The 25,240-nt window shown below is 40.7% G+C and overlaps 1 protein-coding gene across 6 annotated transcripts in view; it reads right to left on the bottom strand.

The window, feature by feature from the left end:
* The window catches only part of TTC7A (tetratricopeptide repeat domain 7A), a 199,630-nt gene that overhangs the window by 47,521 nt on the left and 126,869 nt on the right, over positions 1 to 25,240 (bottom strand). For all 6 annotated transcript variants that reach the window (XM_085577185.1, XM_085577184.1, XM_085577187.1 and 3 more), the window contains 3 exons: positions 12,664 to 12,780; positions 8,833 to 8,930; positions 3,730 to 3,864 (listed from right to left, as the gene is read on the bottom strand). In XM_085577185.1, the coding sequence (XP_085433311.1) occupies positions 3,730 to 3,864; positions 8,833 to 8,930; positions 12,664 to 12,780 (350 nt within the window). The remainder of the gene's footprint in view (positions 1 to 3,729; positions 3,865 to 8,832; positions 8,931 to 12,663; positions 12,781 to 25,240) is intronic.

Raw genomic sequence — 25,240 nt, 5'->3', positions numbered from 1 at the left:
TCAAGCTCTCATCCATGAAAAGTAGAACAAAGAGGAGAAATGAGCATAAGGATTGCACAATGAACCTCTCCTGGAGCTGCACCACCACAGCATGTGCACTGTAGCAGTGTTCCTAAGTACTCCCTGAAATGAGCTGTTTCTCAGACATGGGGCCAAGAATAATGTTTAGGCTCATAAATGTTAAAGTGTTCCGAGATGATTCTTTTTAAGAAGCCATTATATTCAAGAGGACTGGGGGGGGGGGGAGGGTGTTGTTAAAAGGGACTAGACAAGCTGTGTTAACAATCTCTGCTGCAGAACACTTAGAAATAGAATTTGCCTGTTAGTATTCCAAGCATGCCTGCTGCAGGAGATGTCTAGTCTTTGAGGACAGCACACTACTTTTCCAAAGCTGTGACTACCTGTGCAGAAAACAGGAAGATATGGAAGCCCACTAAGGCAATATGCCAAATTCCATGCTGTGACTGTACTCCCAAGGTGGTCCTGTAAGGGATAGCTGGACATACGATTAACAGTGAGAATTCAGAGTTTTATTTTGATGCCTGAAAGAGAAAAAGACTCTTTGTAGAAACCACAGATCCATCAAGCAGTTCTTTGTTTACAGGAGGCTACAAAAAATTAGCTTGCCAGAGATCACTAGGCATTGCTGCAGGGAAAGACAAGGTACAGCATGTGTCACAGTGCAACACATTTCAATTTAACAGCTGCACGTCCAAAGATGGTGCTTTATTGTCTTCCCTACAAAACTATGCTGGTTACAAACCCAGAAAAGTTACAGATAAAACCACTAAGTATATGATCTCTTATGGGTGAAATAAATATCTTTATCACAGCACAAAAGGAATTAACTATTTGCACAGGGTTCACAGCCTTCCCTTCAGCCACTGTTAAAGGAACACGCATATTTTCAGAAGGTAATTGTGAAACCTGTTAGAGAACAAGAGGATCTCCAGCTTGAAGGGACTGAGGACACTTCTGTACAAGGCAGGAACTCTTACTGCAGCTGGAGGATGACACACTAAGGATTCCCCTACGTAAGCATCACTGGATAGGTACCAGCCCCTAAGAGTCCCTTTTGAAAGTGTATGTGCTAGCTTTGTGGCCTGGCCTGGCTGCTGGAGGGCTGTAAGTGCTGCCCCATACAGCTGTGGGATAGCTGGTTTTGTGTGCCTCTTCCAAATCCCACTGCACAAAGTTCTAACTGGACCAGCTGGTCAGTACCATTCCCTTTCATGCTCTGGGATATGAGAAGGCAAGGTAACTGCACTGGCTCTAATGGCATCCAGACATGACTGCTACCTGGCACAGAGACATGGTGTCTTGGGACACATGGCCAGCTGTGTCCTGTGAGTGTCTGAGAAGGACAGATGCTTTGTTATAAATTTACTGTAGTATGAGGTTAGGAAATTGTAATAACTTTATCTAAGGATTTATGAGTCATGCTAAAAAGGTCAAAGTGTTAATAACAACAAAAACAACAACACAAGAGTCATTTCCCAAAGGCAGATCAACATTTTTCCCCTTTGGAGATAGGACACTGAGGTATGAAAAAGTTAGGCAACTTGCCTGGAGTCACAAGATGAGTCACTGATTGAAAAAGGACAAGTCCAAGCTAAACCTGATGAAAATCTACAGCATACTGATGCAGATGTTCCATGAGTATCAAGTGAGTCCATAGGCAGGCATCAGAATGCTACACTAACTGCCTGTTGCTTTCCACTGCCATTAATTTTGGGGTGAGCTGTAATGTAAAACCACCTGACTACCTCAACTTCCTCTAACCATGCAGACCTGTTTAATTTGTTGTCTATGAAATATCTCTGTTTTGGAAGTTACTTCTTACAAGTATACTCGCTTCTCCTTTCCCCTCCTTTCAGATGGGAAAGATCAGTGAAGGTCAGTGAAACCCTTTGGATCATTCCATTCACTAATCTCAGTGTAAGGCTAACCCACTTCCAAGAAGTCTTCTAATTATTCAGGTACTGTGGCCTTCTCCACAGAGAGTAAAGACTACCCCAAATACCTGCACCTCTCTTCATCCCTCAGGATACCAGAATCCAGCAGCTTCCACACTACTGTGAGAAGAGAATGGCCAGTACCTCAGCAGGAGCTCATTAAGCTGCATCCATAACAATAACTGACTTCAGTAATGAAATTACAAAGCAGCCACAGTACATGTTTTCAAAGTATCAATCCTGAATCAAAGTCCAGCTAAAACTAAGCATGAAGCATAACAAAGGCTTACAAAGTGATAAGAGAGAAAAGTTACAGCTTATAAAAATAAATTCTATCTAAAAGAATTGATTAACACCTTTTAGAAATGCCTTTCACTCTATTCACACTGAAAAGCAATCATAGCAATTCACAGCAAGCACTAGGTCTTTATTGCTTTTGCCTTTTCAGACAGCAGCAAAAATGTAAACTGCCTAGAGCTAGCTGTAGGATGATGGACAACAGACACCTGACTTCTCATCGTAATAAACTCCATTTATTTTGCTCCCCACCAGCCCTCTGTGCAGCCTTAAATCAGGAGTATAAACTGAATAAAGCACAATCTTGCTGGTGATTTTGAAGCCCACAGCACATCACTGAAATTCACATCCACACAAGTCATTAAGGAGAATACGTGATTAACTTAAAGGATGATTCATTCTATAAGGTGACTTCTTTTGTTAGTATTAATCAAATTGTAGCAAAAACAATGTCATATATTTTGTTCTAGAACTCAAGTCTAATTGGTAGAAAATTACCCACACAAACAGCTATGAAAATCTTTGCAGGGTGAGACTGCCAGGTCTTACATGAGAACTGTCAATGGCATAGATTAGCAAAATGTGAATTTGAAATGTTCCCCTGCACGAAGAATAGGAAACTATCAGCAGCTTTCCAGGGGGTTCTGCTTTTCTTTCTGCATTGCAAATGGTGAGACATCTAATAAGCAATCATAGCACTCAAAGGTAGTTTTAACTGTGCAACTGTGGGCCCAGTTATAGAAGAAAAACTGTTGTCTCCTAAAAACAAAATTACAGGGTTGGAATTCTCTCAGTTCTGAAACACTGGAATGCAAACAGCAGAATGTGCTGGGCAACTCTGCTCCTCAAAAAATGTCCTACATAACACCCCCCCATGGGTTTGGAGATCACTTGTGGCTAGAGTCTCTCCTCACTGTCTTCCCCCCTGCTCTGCTGCAGCATCTTTGCATTAGTGTCTCAAACTGGTACTCAACCTACAAGACCTTGGGAGGTTCAAACAGTCAAGGACAGAGTGGAGAACGTGCTCTTTCTAATAATTTCCACTTAAACCTCAGCAAAGATTGGAATGTTTAAATCACATTTAAGACATGGTTTGCCCAGCCTTATTAAAGGGAAGCATTTAGTAAAGGGAGAATAGAAATAATTGTCCTTATGAACCACCATTTGCTAATGAAGAACTACCCACCCTCGTTTTTAAAAAGTGTATTATAGTGATGACTAAAGTTTTCTGTATGTTTTGGAAAAACAGAAATGAGCTAAGAAATCACACTACTACAGTATTTTTTGGGGGTCAAAATTAAATAAGCGGTGTTTCAAAAACCATCTGGGATAGATAGGCAGATTTTCTGCTGGAATAGAATGATTTTCAATTCATGACTTCAACTACTCTGTTAATAGCAATAGCAATCTGTTAATATTTATGTCATTTGATTCATCACTGGAGGGAAAAAGGAACTCCAGGTAGCTCAGGACTTACCAGCTTGTAGCCAAATTTGTTCAAGAGTTGTCCACAGCTTCACAGGTCCCTGCTTCATTGTGCTGCTCTGCATAGTTATTTCAGACATGGCCTGTTCCAGTCTTGATGCAGCAAGGGAAGAGGCTCGTTGTGATCCTATGAACCAAACAAACAATGATGTATTTTATACTTACTTATGTTATTTCTTTGACTTGTTAAGGCAGCAGGTTTGATCCTCCACTCATTGCATTGGTTTTATGTAAGAAGAACTCTGTTGAATTTTGGCATGATAAACTGGAGAAATATGTTTTCTAAAAGGTTAATTTACTGAAAAAAACCCACTAAATTATCCAAGGGCTGCAGCTCAAACAAGCAAATTAAGAGACAGACAGTAATTTTATAAAGGTCTGCTTAGCATTCATCAAGGAAGCAACCATATTTTGCTTGTTTGGGAAGCAGAAGTCTAGCATCAAATATTTTCCACAAATACCCATTTTATGAGCATAGTCATCATGCAATTACAAAATGAGCCCCACTAAGGTAAAAAAATTCATACAGCATTACAAAGTAGCTTAGCCCCATTCACATTGCACACACATTTCAAGTGACATCAATATTGTTTTACTGATTTAGAGGCAGGGTGGTTTTTCATTTAACCTTGGGGAGCAGAGAGTTCAGAGCTTTGACTATATTAACCTTTAGTATGCATTGTAACATTTATGAAAGAACAAAGTATTTGGCGCCCACACCTCTGTGACAAAACATCGCATCTAAAGCTTATCCCAGGAGGGCTGCATGGGCAGAAAACACATTTTCCAGTACAGCAAGTGGGATTATACTGGTGAGCCAACCTCTCAGAGGGGTATCAAGATGGTGGCAACAAGATAAGAAGCTACAAATTGAGATTTCAGAGTTGGCTTTGAGAAATAAATATTTTTATATACATAGGTTTTAATGTGATTTTATGGTTGATAAGCTCTTTCTCTGGAGAGCTGCTGTGACTGAAGCACTTGTGTTGATTAGCATTACTCTTGAATCTATCCTTACAGGCTGACCTCATAAACCACAAGATCCTAGAGTTAGAATCCCACTTTTTCTCTTCCGCAGCCACGGGGCATATGCACTTAGTGGTCTCTCTGAGAGGGACAGCATGCTTTTCGAGCTGGAGTGTGCTCAAGAGAGGCAGGGCTGCCAAACCACACCTCCTCACCACCAGACCAACCCATCACCCTGTGGTCCCCAGCCACCTCCACTGGGGATGCTGAGCAGGGACCCACCAGGCACGAGGGGAGGCTTCACCCTCCCGTGCCAAGTGCCCGTGCTTTGCGAGGCAGGACGTGGCTGCAGCTTCTGCTTGACCCGAGGTGAGCATGTCACAGCTTGGGAGAGCCCACAAGTGCAACTCCAGGCTCACAACTGCTCTGGGAAATACTTGTCCTATTATCTCATCGCTAACTAATGTCATTCATTTCAAGCAGGAGAACTTCAAAACAGCCCTGCAAGCAGGCGCCTCCCACAGCTCCCTTGGAAAATGCAAATGTGTTCTTCCCAGATGCATTTCTTAAATTCCTACATATTTTCCAAGATCTAATGTTCCAAGAGATGACAGTGCAGTAATGTAGCAATCACAGCTTTAAGGGTATGGGTAAAAGCCATTCAGCTTTGCAGGAAGAATTTATTGTATTTACCAGTTTATTTAACTGATCCACCTTCAGCCTGTTTCACTGCAAAGATTCCTCCTTGCCTTGCCCATTCACACTCCTCGCCCTAATCCCTATCTCCACCAGTGAGAATTTCACTGAGACTCCCAGAAATTCAAGCCAGACTAGAGCTGTTTCACACAGGGAAAACTACCAAATCATTTATCCCTAGCCATCTAAAACACATACAGCTTCTCTGCAGTGCAAAGACAAGCAAATGGACACATGAATAGGTAGTGATGTTATTAGCACAGCTTTGAAGTTAGGGCATACTTCTTGCCTTCCAGACTGGCAAACCTGGGAAAAAATACATATAACTTTGTGGATTTTGCAGTCAGCTTAACAAGATTTTTATATCAACATGTTTTGAAAGCAACTTTCAGTACCACATTTTTCTGCCAAGGCTGCCCTCTCCCAGAGAAGCTTCGTGGAGCTGTGTTTCTTGCAAGCATCCAAATGTAATGCTGGGCTGTTTGCACTGGGTGGGCAGATAGGCTGGTGTCTTATTCACATCCTCATAGAGCTCGGGGAAATCCTCTTTTCCTTGCAATTCAATCCAAGAAAACGAAACCATCTCTGTGCATTTTGGAGAGGTTCACACGCTGCCTAAGTAGGTCCAGTTAGAATCTAGTAAAGCATCCTTCCCTCACAAAGCAGACTTCACAGGATATAACAGCATAGTTGCTCCCAAAGAAACCCAAGTTAGCTGCTCCTCATTTTGTCTTCACTAGCCCAGTAGTTGCCAAGAGGGAAATGTGAGACTGAAACTGATCCTGCCCAGTGCAGTGGGCATCTGCACAGCTGGACAAATGAGACCCAAGTTACTTAGCAATTTACATGGAGGATCTTTTAATTTAACATCCCTTGGTATTCCAGTCCTTTGATGTTTACTTTCTTTTCTTTCTTTTCCAGCCTACAAGAGGAAGCAAAATATTTTAGGCATAGATCATGCCATCCCTGCTCAGCCTCAGACACAGATACACTCTTTGCTCTAGCCACATACATGCCAAATGATCAGGTCTCTCCAAACCAGTCCACACTCCACTTTTGCCACTACTGTTCTTGCCCATCTCAGCTGGGATGCTCACAGCAGCTCTCCTTAAAGCTTGTCTGACCAAATAAACTCTGTAAGAGAAAATTGTTGCCAGTCTGGCCCTCCTGGACTGAAAGGGGCTCAGCCACATCTCTGAATCTCAGGCAAGCAATAAGGTGCCCCTTGGGGTGGGCTGATGGCTACTGCAGCCACAAAAGAGTTTATCTCAAACACAGTATTTCCTCTCCTGGGAGAGGAGACCAGCATGTGTCACACTGGCAGGACCATGACCTCAGGGTGGTGGGGGGGAGATGGAAAAACTTCAAGCAACATTATGAAAAATTATCTGAATGTCTCGTTAAGCTATCTCCTCCTAAAGAAACATGAGAAAAAAACCTCCCCACAAAACCTGTCTCGCAGAACTTTAATGTCATGCCTCAAAATACATGCAAATGTTGGCATACGAAGATATCATATCAATTTGTTATTTTAGTGCAGTCTCTTTCTCTATTTAACAGCTCTACTAGACCGAATATAAACTTCACATTTTACAATAAATCCCTCCAAACACTTTGGAAATAACTCATGAAATAACAAACTCATTTTGTTGTGATGAGTTCTGCATATAAGCCATACAAAATCTATCTAAATAATTTTAAAGCACTGTTCTAGGGTGTTTTAAGTCCAAAAGGACCAATATTTTGCATTTATGTGAAAACTGCCATCAAAACAGAAATGTAGCTCATTAGATTTACTAGGTTTATAGGAAACACAGAACTCCCAAGCTTAAATCACTTCAGGCAAAAGCATTATAAGATAAGACTAAATCAGAGACAGAATGAAACAGCAAGACAGCTGACTGATATCAATGAATTTAGTTATGAACACTGCTTCAGTTAGGAGAAGATGAAGAAAATAAAGAGGAATTAATCTTTCTGGCAGCAAACCTAAAATTCTGGCGCAGCAATCATCTTATTGTGGTCTAGCCAAGGGAGAGGCCAGGGTCAAACCCGGCCACAGGAGCTGTCACCCTTCAGTGATGAGCCCAGAGATGACAGAGCGCCTGCGCAGCACAGCGATGCTGCTGCAAGCTCCCGGGGGACTGCACAACAGACAGCACTGCCTGCTCCACAGTGATGCAGAAATATCACACCTCCTCCCTCCTTCAAAGCAGGCAGCCACAGCCCCAGTTCTGGGGAAGCACAAGGCTGAGAGCAGCTAGAGCTGTACCCTCCAATCTCGCTCACTGCTCTCTTCAAAGAGGCTCCCAACAGGCACAGCAGAGCCAGCTGCTTCCCTCCTGCAGATGGGGAACAGCAGCAGCCAGAGCCTGCAGAGAAAGGAGCCACAGAGCCCTGCTGAAACAGCCAGTGCCAGCCCCACACTAAGGTGGGTGGTGTAATTTCAGTATGAGCTCCATTCTTGCATCCATTGTGGGGGCAACCACGTTAGCATGGAAACCTGGATTCTCAAAGTGGAGGAGGAATATATTTCTTGGCTAAAACTAAACTGCATTCAGTGCAAATCACTTTAGGTGCATGAAAAGCTGATTCAAAGCTTGTACTTTACATTAATTTGCCCTTTCTGGCAGGCAGCACCATGGCGTATAGCACAATTAAGACTCAGACAAATCGTAATTCCCTAGAGATCCACAAGATTTATGTATTAGGTTTTTTTCTTGTCCATTTTCTGAGCTTGAGGTTTGCTTTCTTTGCAAGTGTTTCTTCTACATTCACAAGCACAGGCATTTGATTCCCTAAAAAACCCTCCAAATTAAAAGGCAAGTTTCTCACATCATCTGATTTTGAGCTAGGGTTTTAAAGAAGTACCAAGTATCACGAGATTTATGACAAAAATCACAAGTCAGCAGCGCTCTCTTAAAGCTTCCTTTCCCCTTTACTGCCAAAATCAGCTTTGATATCTCAGTTACTTCCATCTGACTGTATCTGTTACTCTGAATACGTGTTTACCATAAAATAAAGCATCACAAGGTTTATGCACAAATCCCAAAGCAAATCACCATCTAATAGGAATTGACACTCTAACTCAGCTTTCCAAAACCAACAATAGCAGCTGGCTTGATCAGGACATCTAGAAAGAATTAAATCAGGAGGCAGGCTGAGGGAGGGAAGGAATAAAAAAATAAAAAGGACAGAATGATACATCTCAGAGAGCTCTGGGAAAGAAGCAGAAACTCCTCTCTGTGTGAGGCATGGGAAAGCCAAGGTACAGGTAAACCACAGTGACACATTCTACAGTGGAGCTGGCCATGGAGGCAGACCTGGACCTCCTGACCAGCACAGGCCCACCACCCTCTCCAAAGAAAAGGAAACATTCATCTCTCACAAAAGCAGTTGTTTGGAAAGGAAAGCACAAATCCTGTTTCCTTACCAGAATCAGTGTCATGAGCATCTGGGAGAGTGAGATGCAGTCCATTATGCTTTTTGATTACTGGTGTTTCAGTCACACTACTTCCTTTCTCAGAGCCACTGTAAAGAAACAAAATTGTGTAACTTGGACATGTCTCAGTGGAGAAACGTTCCCCTCAAAGCAGGCCATAGTTTAGCTGCTATGGGAAGTGAAGAATCAAGGTTTCCAGGTGTGAGAAATCAGCTTATTGAATGTATTAACACCCGGCCCACTGCCAGTGGACAGGAAGCTCAGACTGCCCAGCACACACTGGTATTTACTTTATTTGGCTATATGGAGTCTTTACAAACCACTGGACAAGAAACATGTTGGCAGCTCAAAGTTAGACCAGAGGAGGCCCACTAGCAGACCCAGACCCAGCAAGAACCACCATCTCTTGGGCTTTTCTGGAGAATAATTTGTTCACAGATCTACTCTGCTGATCCTTTTGAAATAGACCAATTACCACCTTCCACCTGGGTGCTAATTTCTTCATATTTTCATTTCAAAGGGCTTACTTTCTCCCCTTTCTCCTTTGTTCTGTTCAAAAAGAGTAGGAAGATAAAAACTACCAGATAGCACTGCTTTATGAAACAGGTCTGTTTATGAAACTCTGGTCTGTTCTTCTACTGGACTTCTGTCCTCACATGAGAGGCCCTACAAAGAGAAACTGACCAAAAAAACCCTCCAAAAAACATGTGCCTAACAAAAAATCACTTAACACAGATCTCTTGAGCCTTCCTGTCACCACATAGTCTGCCAAGGATCAGTGGTGATGATATCTCCTCTCATCATCCATTAAGGGATGAAATACCAACAGGAAAAGTGACTGCCCTGGCTACTTTTTCTGGCACACTTCCAAGCCTGCAGCTCAGCCTTTGGACAATATTCCTTCCAGGAAGCAAGCTGTCAGAGAGACATGATTGGTGTGGATGCCCCCATCTTTCAGTCTGATGAGTCCTTTGCTAGGGATTGCACAGAATTCCCTTAAATCTGCATTGATCTAGCAGAAGAATTAGCTTGGGACTGCTATTTGGTTTTAAACACAATTATTCTGTTATCACAGAAAACAACAGCAAAAGATAAAGCAAGTCTTGTCTTTCCCAGCTAACAACCCAAGACTGAAAGCCACTTACTGTCATTCATCATAACAGCAATCATATTTACAGTAGCTAAATAACCTTTTACTTGGGCTTTGGAATCAGACATAATGGTTTCTGTTAATGCACTCTGAATTCTTGGGCACTGGACTGCACCAATTACTGTCCTTGAATGGGCCTCCCTTGTCTTCCATAGTGGTTTCCACACTGATAATCCATTTGAGACTATCACATAGTGACAGACAGAAGGGAAAATTGAATTATCTGTCCTATGCCTCAGCCTTACCTAGACAGGACTGACCCAATAAGTGCCCTGGCCAGAAGCTGCTGGTGGAACTGTATGGACAGCCTGTGTATGCAGGCATAAAGCAGCTGCACTTCCATCTATTACTGCCAAGAGGCGAGCGCTACCTTAATGCAGCAGCCACCACCATGGAATCACTGTTCAGGCACATGCTGAAACACTGACTAATACATTGTATTCCTACTCTAAGGACAGGTGAAGAGATTGGAAAATCCCAGGCTGAAAACCCAATGTAATGCATTGTGCAAAACAGCCACTCCCAATGGCTTTGTTATCCCAGAGAAGTGCTGAAAATTAACAACCCTTTAAAAGCTGCAATACAAAGCCTTCAGCCAGGAAAGATTTTTGATGCACCAAGGGATAGTTGCCAGATGATCTGCTTTCTACATACAGCACTGGAAGGTTGACAGCAGGACAGCAGGACATGTACTGCCTATGTTTTCAAAACATAGCTGAGACAGTGGACAAACTAGTGACAAAAACGCTGAGTGGGACACTTGGTTGTGAGACTGCAGAGGCACCAGAGAAAACAGGGGACTTGAACAGGGCATATGAATATCTGCTGGGGATAAAACACTGGGCCCTGAAAGATTTTTTGGTCTGTTAGAGTCACAGGAAACAGGTCAAGCAAACGCAACTGAAGTGCCATTTAATTGTGTAAGCAATTATCTACTGATTGAATCACTAAGGAGTACTGGGTGCAACAGCTCTCAACTTTGTGTAAGTACAACCTTCTCTTTCACAAGAGGCCCTAAAAATGTCTTTGTCCAAGTCTCACTGATAAGAATTCCCCTTAAGTTCCTCTGCCAGCCCTACCCAGAATACTTTACATATTTGTTAGCTAATACTGCTGCAATTTGCTAAATACAAGGGGCTTCCTGGGTCACTGAATCCTGTCTAAAACTGCAGGTACCAAGCTGATTCTTGTTACCTTGCCAGTAGCATTTCCTAATAAAAAATACTTTATGATGTGTTTTTTTGAAAAAAAAAAAAAAAAAAAAAAAAAAAAAAAAAAAAAGCCCTGCTTGGAATAGCAGTGAAATACATACTAGAGTTTTTAAAAGCAAAAGCAAAGCTTTTTGTTTTGTTTAAGATTCTATGGCTAAAGCTTATCAAAAGCCTCTAAAGCTATCACATCTTGGGTTTTTAAGTATAAGAGCCAAAGCACAGCTTGGGATCCACGTGCAGTCCAAATGGCTGAACTAGTTATCTGTCTGTTTTCCAATATACTCTCTACAATCTCAGGCTTGCAGGCCCCCCCTTGCAAGAGTAAATTTTCCTCAGTCATAATTGTTCAGTGTGGATTTGATCAGCTTCATGAGGACTACTCACAGTTATAAAGATTATTCATGTGAGAGGTACAGGATTGAATACTTAGCTAAAGATACTAAGGCCTAAGGAAATCAATGATTCAAGTCTGTAAAAGACCAGTGCTGCTATGTAAATATCTTGATTTTTTGTGTTTGGTTTGCTGCTCATTAGCTAAATCAACAAGAATTACTAACCCTTCAAGGACAACTTGTACATAGACATGCATCATTCTGTACATATACTTCTGGTGTTTATAAAGGTTATTCAAATGCATACAGAAATTGGGGAATAACTCAAGCAACATCACCCTGCTGTCTTGATTGCTGCCTTCAAGCAGGTTGTACTCCCCATCAAACATAACCCCTGAGGACATTATGGGCAAGAGATCTTGGTATAACATTCCCAAGACACTGTACACTGATACCTTGACTAGGGCAATATCCTAAGGGTGTGGGAAGGGAGAAAACACAACTCAGTATCTTCTACATTTCTCAACTTTACCTTTCAGTGGGGCAGAAGATGAAAGGCAGGAAACAGGAAATGCAGCATTGTGTGAATGCAGATTTACTAGGACAAGGGAAGGGTGAAAGATGCTGCATCCTTCCTTTCTTTCCTTGCCCAGTTAGCACCAGGCTGTGCAGCCAGCGTGCAACTCGGCATATGAGTTTGGCATTGTGCCTCTCCTTGGCTTACTCACTTCAGGACTGTGTCACCCCCACACATTCCTGGGTGGTGCCAGCTTCTGCAGACTGGGAACAATAGCTGATGAAAGCTCAGCACTACTGGGGAGAAAGAAAATCTGTCCTCCATCCTGGACATCCAAATATGGATAGAGATGTTTAGACATTTGGTTCAGAAACTTGTGGTTCAAACTGCTTCTTCACTGAGGTTTTGGTTTTGTTTTTTTTTTTTTTTTTTTTTTCATAATAGCCATTAAAATCTCCAATATTTTTTAACCACTGGTAGAACTATTACTTATCTTTTAAACAGTACTGTTTATCATCCTTCTTTCAAAATAACTCAAGGATCTAGAAAATTAAAAAAGATAACCACACTACCAATTACAAATCTGAAGTTGCTACAGTGCAGAAAGCCTACCTGTGCTGTAAAACATTGTATACCATCTGCCACATCTGCAACATATGTCTGCATGTCACCAGAGCCTCTTCAGGTCCTTTATGTATCCATTCCAGTTTTACTTTGGTGAAGAGCAAGCTGCAAGATGAAAAAAAAATAACTCCTATTTTACTGGCATTTCATAAAAGTAGAGAATCAGTATCACTCCAGCAAGATCCTGGCAGGCAGCATTTTTACTTGCTTTGTGTGTGCAGTAATAAAGAAAACACCATAGCACAAAACATTTCATTTGGCTCAAGCTTGATTCCCCACAAGGAGATGAGAGGATTAACAATATTCCTCAGCTGCAGTCAAATTTACGTCACAAAGCTGGCAGGACAGTGTTAAAAGCAAAGCACTGCAAAGCTAACAAGGTGAAACATAAACTGAATCACATTTTATTTTGGACACTATTAGAAACAGGAGAAAAAAGAATTGCCATAATACATATGCCCAGGTTGTTTCCTCAGTCTGGCATCTTCTTATAGCACTGGCTTATATAATAAATTTCAGACAAAAACCCCAGCACACTTAACATACACAGATAATTATGTAATGCCTCACAGGAAGGAAACATTTTTTCTTAACCCCAGCTGGCAATCATCTCATGCCCCTAGGCAAGACAGCTGATAGCCCTGTACATTCTTGTTCTAGGTAGTGTAACTGCTGCTACTATTCTTGTACCTAGAGAAGATGTACTTGCACAGACCACTGGAATTCAGCAGAATTGGGTCACACAGAGGTTAGAAGACAGATTTGGCAATGACACAAGCTACCACTTGCTGCCAGCATGGCTTTTAATACCATCCTTCACTCCACCCATTTCATTTAAATTGTGAAGATGATATAATTGTTTCTTTTATATTAATAAAAAACTTGTTTTTCTGCTTTAAATATTTTCATGAAGTCCAGTACCAACACAATTTTAATTCACTTGATATGGCTAGCAATTAATCCACTGGAAGCACGTATATGTACATACATGCATAAAACAGCTTAATGTTAAAAGTCCTAAAAACAGGTTTGTGAATGTGACCTGCAGACTCCTGAGGAATTCAAACTACTTCAGAAAGAGACAAGAGCAACTGAATATACAATGTTAGAGAAGAATTTGTAGCTGAGCAAGAGATTCTTCATTTGGAATAATTAGAACTCTATTGTCAAGACTGTGTGGTGCATATCTACAGGAAAGCGCTAAAATGGCAGTTCCATTTGGCACTAACAAACATTAGGGTGGGCATTTTTGGTTTGGGTTTCTTGTTTGGTTGCTTGGTTTTCCTTTGGGAGGTGGGGATGGTAGTGACAAAAATGTAGCCCAACTGTATCAACTGCTATAGTGAAGTCTGCTCATGGCTGCTGCTACAATTTGACCTGGTAGAATAAGCATTCCACAAAATTCCTTAGGTACAAACTTTGACTAGGAAAGGCAGATCAAGATTCATAATCAAGGTAATTTGTCTTCACCCTTTACTATTTTACATCCCTAGTCTATATCTTTGATTTTCTTGTTGCTGGTGTGAGCAAAACAAATACTGGTAAGAACATAATCTGCTCTCAGACATGCTGACCCCCTAACTTGGAGGAAATGTCTTTATGATTCGTATTTGAAGCTAAAACACAGACTGATCTAAATTTTGCTGGGACAGATGTAACAGTGGATGGATGCACTGTTAAAAAATAAGTCTTAATTCAAAGGAGTGATTAGCAATGGAACTGGCCAGTGATGCTTGCTGCTCTGCATTACCCTTGAATAGGGCTCATGAGAACAAAGCCTGTTTCAACACAATAGGATATACAATCAATCACTTAGGTGTAAGGAATACATATCACACTAGAAAGATGGGAAGTTACATCATGGAGAGCAATGGTATTTAAAAAGACATGAAGTTCCTGAGCAACAATGCAGTTAAAAGGTCAAACAACCCTTAGCATCCATATACAGAAATGTAACCAGGCAGGAACTGGAAGACACGGCTATTCTTGATCAGAGCATCAGCAAGACATTTACTACAATCCTGTTTCTAGTTCTTGCTCTTTGATTCCTTAAGATGACTAAAAATGGGATATGGTTTAGAAAATGGTTATGCATGTGATCTGAGGGCTAGAAAAATGTATTTCATCAGAGGCTTGATAAGCTCAGTTTATTTGCTTTAACCAAGAAGCAGCAAAGAAATTGTTTTGCCCCAGCCTGCAAGCATCTACATGAAGTCTCTCATTGTGAGTCTTTGATGTAAAAGAAAATATACAGAGAATCTGAGAATTTGTTGGAAGCTGAAATCAGTCAAATAGAAATTTTTAAGTAAATGCATTCACATAACTATCAAGGAAAATAATATTTGCAGCAACTACCTTGTGCGAACAGTAAATTCTGTAGTCCTTAAAGCCTTTCCAGCAAGGCAGGATAACATCTGGAAAGCAATGCTAGTGTACAAAAAGAAGCTGTGGGTTTGATGCATAGGCTCCTGAGTGAGTTTCTTTGGGCTGCACTGTGCAGAGGGGTGAGACTGCATCACCTTCCTTCTGGAAGTTACTCCATTAAAAATATTCTTCTAGTCCCAGAAACAAACACATTGAACAATCTATGCTATTTTAAGCATACAGAATAATTTTTAAACCACTACAAGCTTTCAAAATGAAAGACCTAAAGCATTGTACAGCCCTCCTTGCAGCAGAAGAATGGTGGTCAAGAAGACCAAGGCTCAGAGACCAGTTGTATTACATCCCAGAATAAAGCCACACTTCTCAACATGGTAAGATACCACTCAGTATCAATTAATAGACAAACCTATTAACAGTCAAACTCCTGGACAGGAGGGTTATATTAAAGACTCCTCCTTTTTATATTAGTAGGGATATAGATGGCTTATCAGCAGGCAACTAAAATCACTACATTGTATCTTTATACATTTGAGTTAAACAAGAAAAAGACAAAGCAAGCATTTAATCACTGCTGTTTACTGCTTACAGTGAGTATATGTCATCTGCTCTGGATGAAGATGCAATGTTCTATCTCAGGAGAGAGAGCAACTAATGAAACTGGGAAAAGAAACAAGTCTCTCACAAAAACATAATGAAGCCTCAGCACAATACTATCATGAGTTGTAAGGCACAGCCACACTACAGGATCTTGGAGATACCATGTCCTACTAGCTGTTGCAGCAGTTCACCTTGGGAATAGCATTATCCATGTTATTGTGTAGTCTTATAATGAACCAAACCAAAAGACAAATGGGAAGAATGTGAGAAGCAAAAGGAATCAAACCATAACAATGACAGTAGTAAACAATGCCATTAAAGATGGTAAGTAAAAGGTGGAAATACAATCAGGGTATCAGGCTGCATGTGTTATACACTTAGTATTTCTCAGTTTCTAATAAGCTTTGTAACAGTGAAACCAGATAAGTAAATACATAGAGAAAACAGTGAAGCAGTATCATGTATCTCAAGCTTATAATTTTATTACTGAGCTAGCACTCTTGTTACACATAAATCTAATGAGTATTGTGTCCTATCAGTGTCTGTGCATAATTTCAGCGACATAAATAAAAATTACTTATGCACCAATCTCACCTTATTGTATTTCTTAATATAATTTTACATTTGTATGATCCTTGTAGTATTAAGCAGTGTAGACTTTTTAAAATATTCAACATATAAAAATAGTCCCAAGATTATCAATATAGTCATTGGTAATTCTATTAGCCTGTGAATATGAAAACAGATTTGGGATAAAGCAAGTATATAAATTGCTACTACACATAGGAAAACAGAGGAAAAAAAACCCACAAATCATTCTTGCAACGTGTATGATTTCAGGGACAGTACCAATGGAAAATAACCAGTACTTAGTCTTGATATGAGACTCTAAGCTCCCTATCAGAATAGGTTTTATTTTGTGGTGCATGTGGACAGCATGCAAAGGTTTTTTTTTCTCTAATGGAACACCAGGTTACTGCCACAAGCAAACACACCCATCTCTTACTCTCTGGCAAACTAAAATCTGGATACAGTCGAATTTGCTGATAACTTAAGTTCTGAAAATTCAAAATTAATTAAAAATGCGTTTCTCAAGTATCGAAACTTCAGTAGTACAAATTACCATATCACTGTAATACATTACACCTTGACAAAATAGGTAGAGACTGTAATCTTGGAAGACCTACAAAAACATTCAGAAGCAAGCAAGGTACTTCAGTTGATTTCAGAAGGCATCAAACATTTGTTTTCGTAAAGACTGAGTTCAGTTGCTTATACTCATGATGTCTCAAGGCCTGGCCAAATACAACTATCAATCACTTCCAAGAGTCTTCTAATGTCACATGGCTAAATGCCCAGCCCTTAAGTTCTTTAATATTACGCATGAAGAAAAGAGGTAATTCTTTCCCATCCCTGAAAATTTAATTACTGAGGTTTAACAGCTAATATTTATTATCAGAAGATCTCACAAGTGCATCTGTATACTGTAAATGCATATGAGCATATCTGTGGAAGTTATAGGTTCCTGTGTATAACAATAATCAATTGACAACTTTATGGACAGTCTAGGACTTTATAAGATTTATTAATCAGTTAATTATTGGGCCTTTTAAAACCTGCTTTAAAATGAAGTTCTCAGTATTAAATATAGCCCTTGTAGTACTTATTTATACAGCATCACAGTGGGGCCTGTGTCTTATCACTTGACAAGCAATAAATAATGCCAGTACTATAACAAACAAGAACACCTTCCACTCATTTCAAGGTTGAGAGACTAAATTAGACCTAATGAGTATTATGTAGTCATTGTCTTTATATTTTGCAATTCACTGTCTGCTTAAAACCCCTCCAGTTTTTGAGAGCTTGTCAGCAGCTTCTCAAAGATCTACATGTCTTTGAGCTTTACCAGATCGGTGCTGTCATTCCCCAAAGTCTTTCATTATTTACCCAGATTTGCCTACCTACACACACAGCTGCTGGGTTATTTTGGATACTGAATGCAAAAGAAACAAAACAAATCACCAAAACATGCAACAGTTTAATTCACAAGACCACTGTAGCATGAAGCTACTGACGTTCTCCACTGCCCCTCTATTAAAGGATGGGTTGCATGTGCCTGCTGGTTTGTACAGACATTTGCTCGGAGTCGGAACCAGTGACAGCTCCAAGAGCAGCAAAGGCAATTCCAGTGTCTGGGTGATGGGCTGTGGAACAGCAAAGTGCCACGGAACAGCAGAGATCAGCTCACCTTACCACCTCCCTGAATTCCAGATACATATTCCACACCAGAGACAATGAAAACCACAGTGCCACAACCTGGATGAGTGGAGGACCCAAGTGTGTCCCCTGACAAACTGCAAGGTGTGAATTCAAACCTCCAACACTTTGATCCTCGTGGACCAGTTTCTTCTCCTTTAAGGTAATGGATACAAAGGCAGGATACAGGTGAATACAGGACACAAACTGATCTAACAGAGCTGGGAAGAGGATGAAAAAGACAAGAAAAATGATCAAAGTTTTGGAATGTTTTTGATATACAGAGATAGTAAACAGACTTCTCAGCCTGAAGAAGAGACTCAGAGAAGAGATGACAGATTTATAAAATCATTAATAGCATGAAGAAGATCAGGAAGTCAAAGCAATCTGTGTTGTTTCAATGAAAGAAAGAACATCCAATAAAGCAATCAAACAGTGGATTTAAAATGGGCAAATGAAGTGCTTTTAGAACACAAAAGTAAAGTGCAAAACCCATTGCTGCAGGATGTTCTGGAGCAGGCATAAATATGTTCAAAAAGGGATTAGAGGAATTCACAGATGACAAGGTCATCAGGGGCATTAAAGACAATTTAATGCAACCTCTGGCTCCAAAGGCCCCTGAGCCAATCTGCTGACAGAAGCAGGGATCACATATGAGGGGGAGGATCATCCTACTGCTAGGTTTCTATACACTTTTCCCCTGTGCATTCACCAGATGCCCTGCTGAAGCCAGACAAGCTCTGAGTTTGATCAAGAATGGCCACTTGTACATTTTGATATGGCAGGAATATGCAGCCCGTATTCTTTTTATTACCCAGATGGTCTAGTCTTGTTTTATCTGGCAGTGGAACTGTAGTATCTTCACAGAAAATCAGTTACTCAGTTTCCCAGTTATTGAGTTTAGCTTCAGTGGTGAGTCACCTAAAAAACTCAATTAGATAATGGATACTCTTTCACCATAAATGTTATGGTTTCATTAACCTTCCTACAATACCTGCTAATGCCCTAGTTAAATTATGAATAAGAAAAAAAGGAGGCAAAATTGGAGAATTGCTTTTAATCTCCTGTATTTTTATTGATAAAAGTCAATATCAAAGTTGCTGTCTTCTCTAATAACCCTGTGCTTCTTGCAGTCTCCTGACATTTAAGGGCACATTCTCTAGTTAAATTAATGCCAGCAACTCTGACTGCAACCTCCTTTTATAACTTCATGCTGTGCCATGTTATCTATCACTTTCCCAACAAAAATAAATTGATCATATACTTTTACAGACATACGGTCCTATTTTTTATGGCTCCCTGCCCAGTTAGCCCCCAATATGAACAAAAAAAATAAAAACAAGAAATCTGTCACCATGCCCAAAGAATTACTGACTTCATCTTCCTAAACCAGGGAAACTAGCAAATCCAGAGCTGCCATCTCCTGCTTTATAAGAATGCCCTGCTCTGAGACCAGTCCTGCATGACAACAGCAATTTGGCTAATGTTGCTCCACAAAAAATGATGGCTACAGCATAGGGTGAAAGCAACTTCCAGGGTGGTAGATTCGAGAATATTTAAAGGTTAACATAATGGAGACAATTTGCTATGTTCAGCCTCTTGGCACAAGCCACCTAGAAGGTTCTTGCTCACAGAGGAAAAAAACACAAAAAGAGGTGATCAGGAAAGCCAAGATTGAAGCTGAAACTATAGGAGGAGACTGCAAAGCAAAAGCAATGGAGCAGCCACTGGCATGGCTCAAGCTCTGGATGTTTTTTCTTGGACTGCCTCCTTCTGCAAGCTACAGCTTGCACCTGATGGCAGAAGGGCCTCCTGTCTGTCAGGTGAAGGTCCTGCCCATGGACTATGCTGCCTAACTCCGCACAGATGTTGGAACTCAAAATGTCCCTCAGACATTTTTGGATGTTCTGGGTCCAGGTCAGAAGCATTTGAGACCCTGGCAGGCAGCTGGAAACAGCTGTGATTTTGGGTTTGAGCCATGAAATGATTTACCAACCTTGCAGGAAGAACAAGAAGTCACAAAAGTTTAGATATTATAGTAGAAGTAGTCACAAAGTAAAGGGAAGAATTTCTGAGCACTGTACAGGGGGGTTTAAGTCCTGTACAGGGGGGTTTTGGTTTTGTACATGGGGGTCAGAAGTTTTAAGAGGGAGTTATTTGTGCCTGTCCTGTCCTCCCTCTTTCTTCTTCCTTACCTCCATGTTCTTGGTGATGTTGGAACTCACAGATTGGTTTAGAGTAAAAAAGCACCATTTAATATAGGTAATAGGCATTGGGGGAAAACTGTAAACATGTAACATGTAATGTACCATATAAAAGAGAGCAGCAGCCCTGGCGGAGAGAGAAGAAGCAGTCGGGAGTCAGAGAGGATGTCAGGGTGTGTGTGTGCCTCTGCCTGAGCTGTGAGCAAACCACAGCAGCCCCAGAAGGAAATCTTTTAGATAACTTGCAATAAACAACCATGAGACCAAACAACAGAGACTGCTGAGCCTTTCTTTGGAAGCATGGGTTGGAGGAGAGATTTTTCCACCACACGGAGCCACCCCTGACCCAGGGTGAGCTCCGGCACACAGCCACAAATGCCTCTTCCCAAGACAAACGTGTGCAGCCAGTCCAGTAACCTCATGCACTTATTTCAGCATTCAGGTCCATCAGAGTAATTTCTGATACAGAGAGCAAATATGATAGCATGAATATATATGTGGCCCATTCAGAAAGTGCCCCTTACATCAAAAGGGCATCTTGTACCAAACCCCCTTTATCTGCTAAACCCAGGGTGGTTGCCACTTGAAGGTAAAGCAACAATTAACTAATAGTCTGTAAAAAGCAAGCCAATTTGCTTAGAAAGAAAAAAAAAAAACCAACCACTAAAATCCACAGAAAGTCTTCTTTATCTTCACTTTTCCATATCTAGTCATACCCAAGAAAAGAAGGCAAAAAAAAAGGTGATAAGAATTGTCTGCATTCCTTTTACTTAACTAATTACCTTTGAATGCCAGACTTGTGGTATTTTGCTTTATATTAAGAACGTAGGAAGCAAATTGTTTGCAGAGCTGATAAAAACGCTTGTCTCACACGGTTACATAGAATCCTTTGGGTGATACACCTGAAAAGTGTATCTTCCTCTCACTCTGATGAGGAATTGCCAACAAAACAATTTTGTACAATCACAAATCATCTGTAATTCAGTCCATATCTCACCTGAATAAAAACACAAAAGTAATTTTCAGAGTTTTAAGTTTTACAGCAAAACTTGGGGGAAGAAGTTCCCAGTTTTTCTATGAAGCATGTTCTCATCAAATTTTTATTTGCAATATAAAAACAGGCATCCTTTGTAAGAAGAGTGAATTAAACTTTACATTGTAACACTTCAGAAGATTCAGTTTATTCTGCAAGTCTCCCCCAGCATTGTTTTGTGAACTTTTTTCCTCTGACAGACTTCACCCACATGAAATACTCCCCATTGTGCTGGACACTGTTATGAACACATTTGAAAACCAGAGCCAGGTCTTGGGCTCTGGTAACACTTCAGAAGATTCAGTTTATTCTGCAAGTCTCCCCCAGCATTGTTTTGTGAACTTTTTTCCTCTGACAGACTTCACCCACATGAAATACTCCCCATTGTGCTGGACACTGTTATGAACACATTTGAAAACCAGAGCCAGGTCTTGGGCGTTCAAGACTAGGAGCTCAGAAGTCTGCCTCCTATTTAATTTTGATCATGCATCCAGTAGGAGTTCAATGCACAGCTTCTCCATCCAGCCCCCGCACTTGACTTCAGGTGACTCTGTGGTGCAGAATCTCATTTGTGGGTGGAAGCAGACACCTACATGTCTGTTGGCAACATCAAATGGCAGTGTGATCTCAGAGGTGTTCTGGGAACACAGTTCACTCTATTCCCCCCACGGGCAGCGTGGCAAAATCCAATGGCTTGGGCTGGGGACCTGGGGAGAGCCACGCTCCGTGCCTTGCTGTTTTGCATGGCTCCTTGGCCAGTTTTGGGCAAGTCGATCCAGGCTGCTGTGCTTTAACTCTTCCAAATGCAGAGCAGATAACAGGAATGACCTTTGCAAAGCATGCAGAGAACTAGGGACTTCATCGCTGCCTGCCCCATATCCTTTACATCTAATCTCTTAATACGGGTGGCTCTCAACTTCAGAGTTATTTGTGGACAGGAAGGAAAGCAGGTTGAGTTCCTCTGTAACTGACATCACTTTTAAAACATCTTCTCATCAGCTGAGCCTGATTCTTCAGAAATTCATCAGATGTGCGTCCTGAATAATCAGCCAGCCCTGATTAAATTGGAATTCATTTGGAAGGGCAGAGCTGAGAACTATCATGCTGCCACAACCACTGGAACGATTCTTGATTTACAGAAACTAAAAAGGAAACCAAGACTGGGGTCTGATTGCTGAGCAGAGATCATTCCAGACGGGAAAAGAGCATTAACAGACTAAGCTGAGTATTTAACATGCTGCCAATACTTCCCATCCCCAAAGACTGCAGAACTGGATGCTTCATTTACACTTCTAAACTGCTGAATTTTCATAAAAGCTTCTATTATGTGCAGTATAGGCTGCTTTTAGAGGAAAGGATACCAGGACTCTGGCTTGTAAAGTAACACTCAACATCAACCTCCAAGTCACCTCAGAATGCAACCAATAACATTGCTTCTTTTTGGAAATGTATGTCTGAATCCTGATTAATGTATTAAAAACAGTGAAATACCTCTTAATTAACCTAGTGTCAAGGTAATAAAAAGTGACAGTATACTCTTACTATGGATGTATAAATCGTGCAACAAAATACAGTAAAGCAGAACCCCATAAAGGATTAATAAAACATTCCTACCCAATTTGACATATTTATGAAATCTTGCATGTTACTGATACTTGGAGCCAACACTCTTAAACTGCACCATGCCCTCACTGTATTAGTAAATTAGAACCACACAAAATTTGGCTTTGCTATATAAACAAGAGGCATAAAATAAGCTTTTCTTTTTCAAACTGCATTATGTGATGTTGGTAAACAGACCTCACTCTTTTAATTATTTTAATCTGGAGCTATATCATTTATGCCACTTTGGCACATATAAGAGGTCTTAATCTTTAAGCACAAGTCCTGCTGAAGTCAACAAGAAACCAATTGTTCATCTCCTTAAAACTTAGTGTGTGCTTAAGAACCTTGGTAGATCCAGCTCTTTATGAGGAGAATGGTCTATGAAATTCTCTCCTAACTGCTTTAACTTTGCAGAGGACAAAGTATTAACATAAGTAACACAAGAAGGGCCAGAGTTTGCTGATATTTAGTGCACACAGACTGCACATCTCAGAATAGCTGAAAAGGTGGGAATCAATCAGTGAAACACCACTGAATTTCACTATAGAATACTGGATCTGGGGCACATATGAGCATGTTTCAACTTAGGTTCTGGCTACGAAAACCTACCATACACTTATGACAGTTCAGAGGCAGTGCTTTTTACAAGATGAGCTTTTTCTGCAAGATATGAAGGAGCAGGTTTATATGCCAGCCTGAAAAAATACAGGCAAACACATAGTCAAAAGGTGGAAGAAGTGTCAGAAATGAAGATAGACAAAAGCTCCTTCATTTCTGAAAAAACCCCTAACAAACTCAACCCCAAAAATAACCTACAAGAAAACCGAAAAACCCAAACAAACCCACAGTATCTAGAACAAGCCTGCATTTTTGTAAGTAGACAGAAAACTTCTGGCTTCACCAAAGAAAATTCCAGAGAAAGAAGTGACTATTTTGCTATTGCTACCATCAGGAATTATATTTGCCTAGGCCTGCAAAGGAAAACCACAAGGTAAGTGCAGCCTGTGTCAGCACCACCTGAACACGGTTAGGGCAGGAGTAGCAGCAGGAAGACACAGGAGCATCACCTTCAATGCAGAGCTGGGGACCAGCATACAGACTCAGGTCTGCACTTCAGCAGATGTGCTGAAAATCAGCTACTGCAGTTTCACTCAGTCCTTCACTGGCACAATTGAGCTAACCTAGAAAAACTCACAGCACACTGACTTAGAAAAATCAGGCAGTCAAAACTGTATTCGTGGTAGTGCTGGGTTGCATTTTCACCACAGAGAGTGTTTTGAAGATGCATTAAATTTCCTTATAAAGTTCTTACTTGATAGGTCATTTTCACTTTGGGCTAACTGCAGAGTCAGGACTTGTAGCCCCTAATCCTTGTCAGGTTTGAGACCACGCAGATGGGCTTTGGCAATGGTGGCACTTTTTTATCATGTTGTTGCCTCCTCACCAGCAAAGATTCCCCACAGACCTCAGGCCAGACAGCTCAAGCGATACTGTGACATCTCTCCTTGACCATTACCCTGAGATAAAAACTCAGAATATAACTGTAAACAGCTAGCTTTGCTTCCAGTCATTTTCTTCCTAATAATTCCCCAAGTACACCCATCAATCCAAGGACACTGCTGACTTACAGAACCCACTTCCACAGCTTGCATCCTTGACTACTAGTCTGGTGTCAGGTTTTCCCAGCAGAAAGCTGTGCACAGTTCAGCTGAACATGAACATAATTCAGGATCTTGCAGGCTGTATATTAAATTTGCAGCTTTATTCCTTAGCTTTGCTGTAAGTTTGAACTGCACTGTTGCACACATGACTCCAGCAGTAAGCTGAGTCACTGCTCACGTGTAACAATCAGCAGTCTCAACCTGTCAGAGACACCTAAGAAATTTCAATTAGAGCTGCCAACAAAAAATAAAGGCCTTGAGAGAAAGGTGAGAAATATATATGCATGATAAAGAAAACAAAACAAAACAAATTAAAAGTAAATAGAGAATCCACAGCAGATTGAACCTAAAATCAGATTAATGGATTATTTTTCTGCAATATAGTACACCCCCGTGTGACAGATCTACCAGATGTGCTCAGAGAAGATGACACAATATTATACATCTAAAGCACTGCATATGTGATTCAAGAAAATCCTTTGAGAAAACATGTATAGTAATAACATTTTAAACATTCAAAAATACTCGGCCTGAGAAAAACACCTTAGTGTAAAATGCAAATACAATTTAAAGGCTGGTTGGAATAAACCAGGTCTGATTGCTGAAAAACAGGTTTCATTTTGCAGCACAGTGCAGGTGACAGGATTACTGGTTTTTGGCTTACTTTTCTATTCTTCACCCACCCACAGAAGGCAGGTTTTTTTTTGAGACACAGTCCAGCACTTAGCAACCACTGACCTTTACAAATTTTTACACAACAGTGCTTTTAAAACTGAATTCTGTTCCAAAATTTAGAGCTAACAGCTGTAATGAAACAGGTAAAA

The sequence above is a fragment of the Lonchura striata genome, chromosome 3 (assembly GCF_050655825.1).
Source record: "Lonchura striata isolate lonStrDom1 chromosome 3, ASM5065582v1, whole genome shotgun sequence".
In the NCBI taxonomy this organism is placed as follows: Eukaryota; Metazoa; Chordata; class Aves; order Passeriformes; family Estrildidae; genus Lonchura; species Lonchura striata.
The sequence above is the reverse complement of the archived record's forward strand: the minus strand, read 5'-3'. Positions and strand labels throughout refer to the sequence as shown.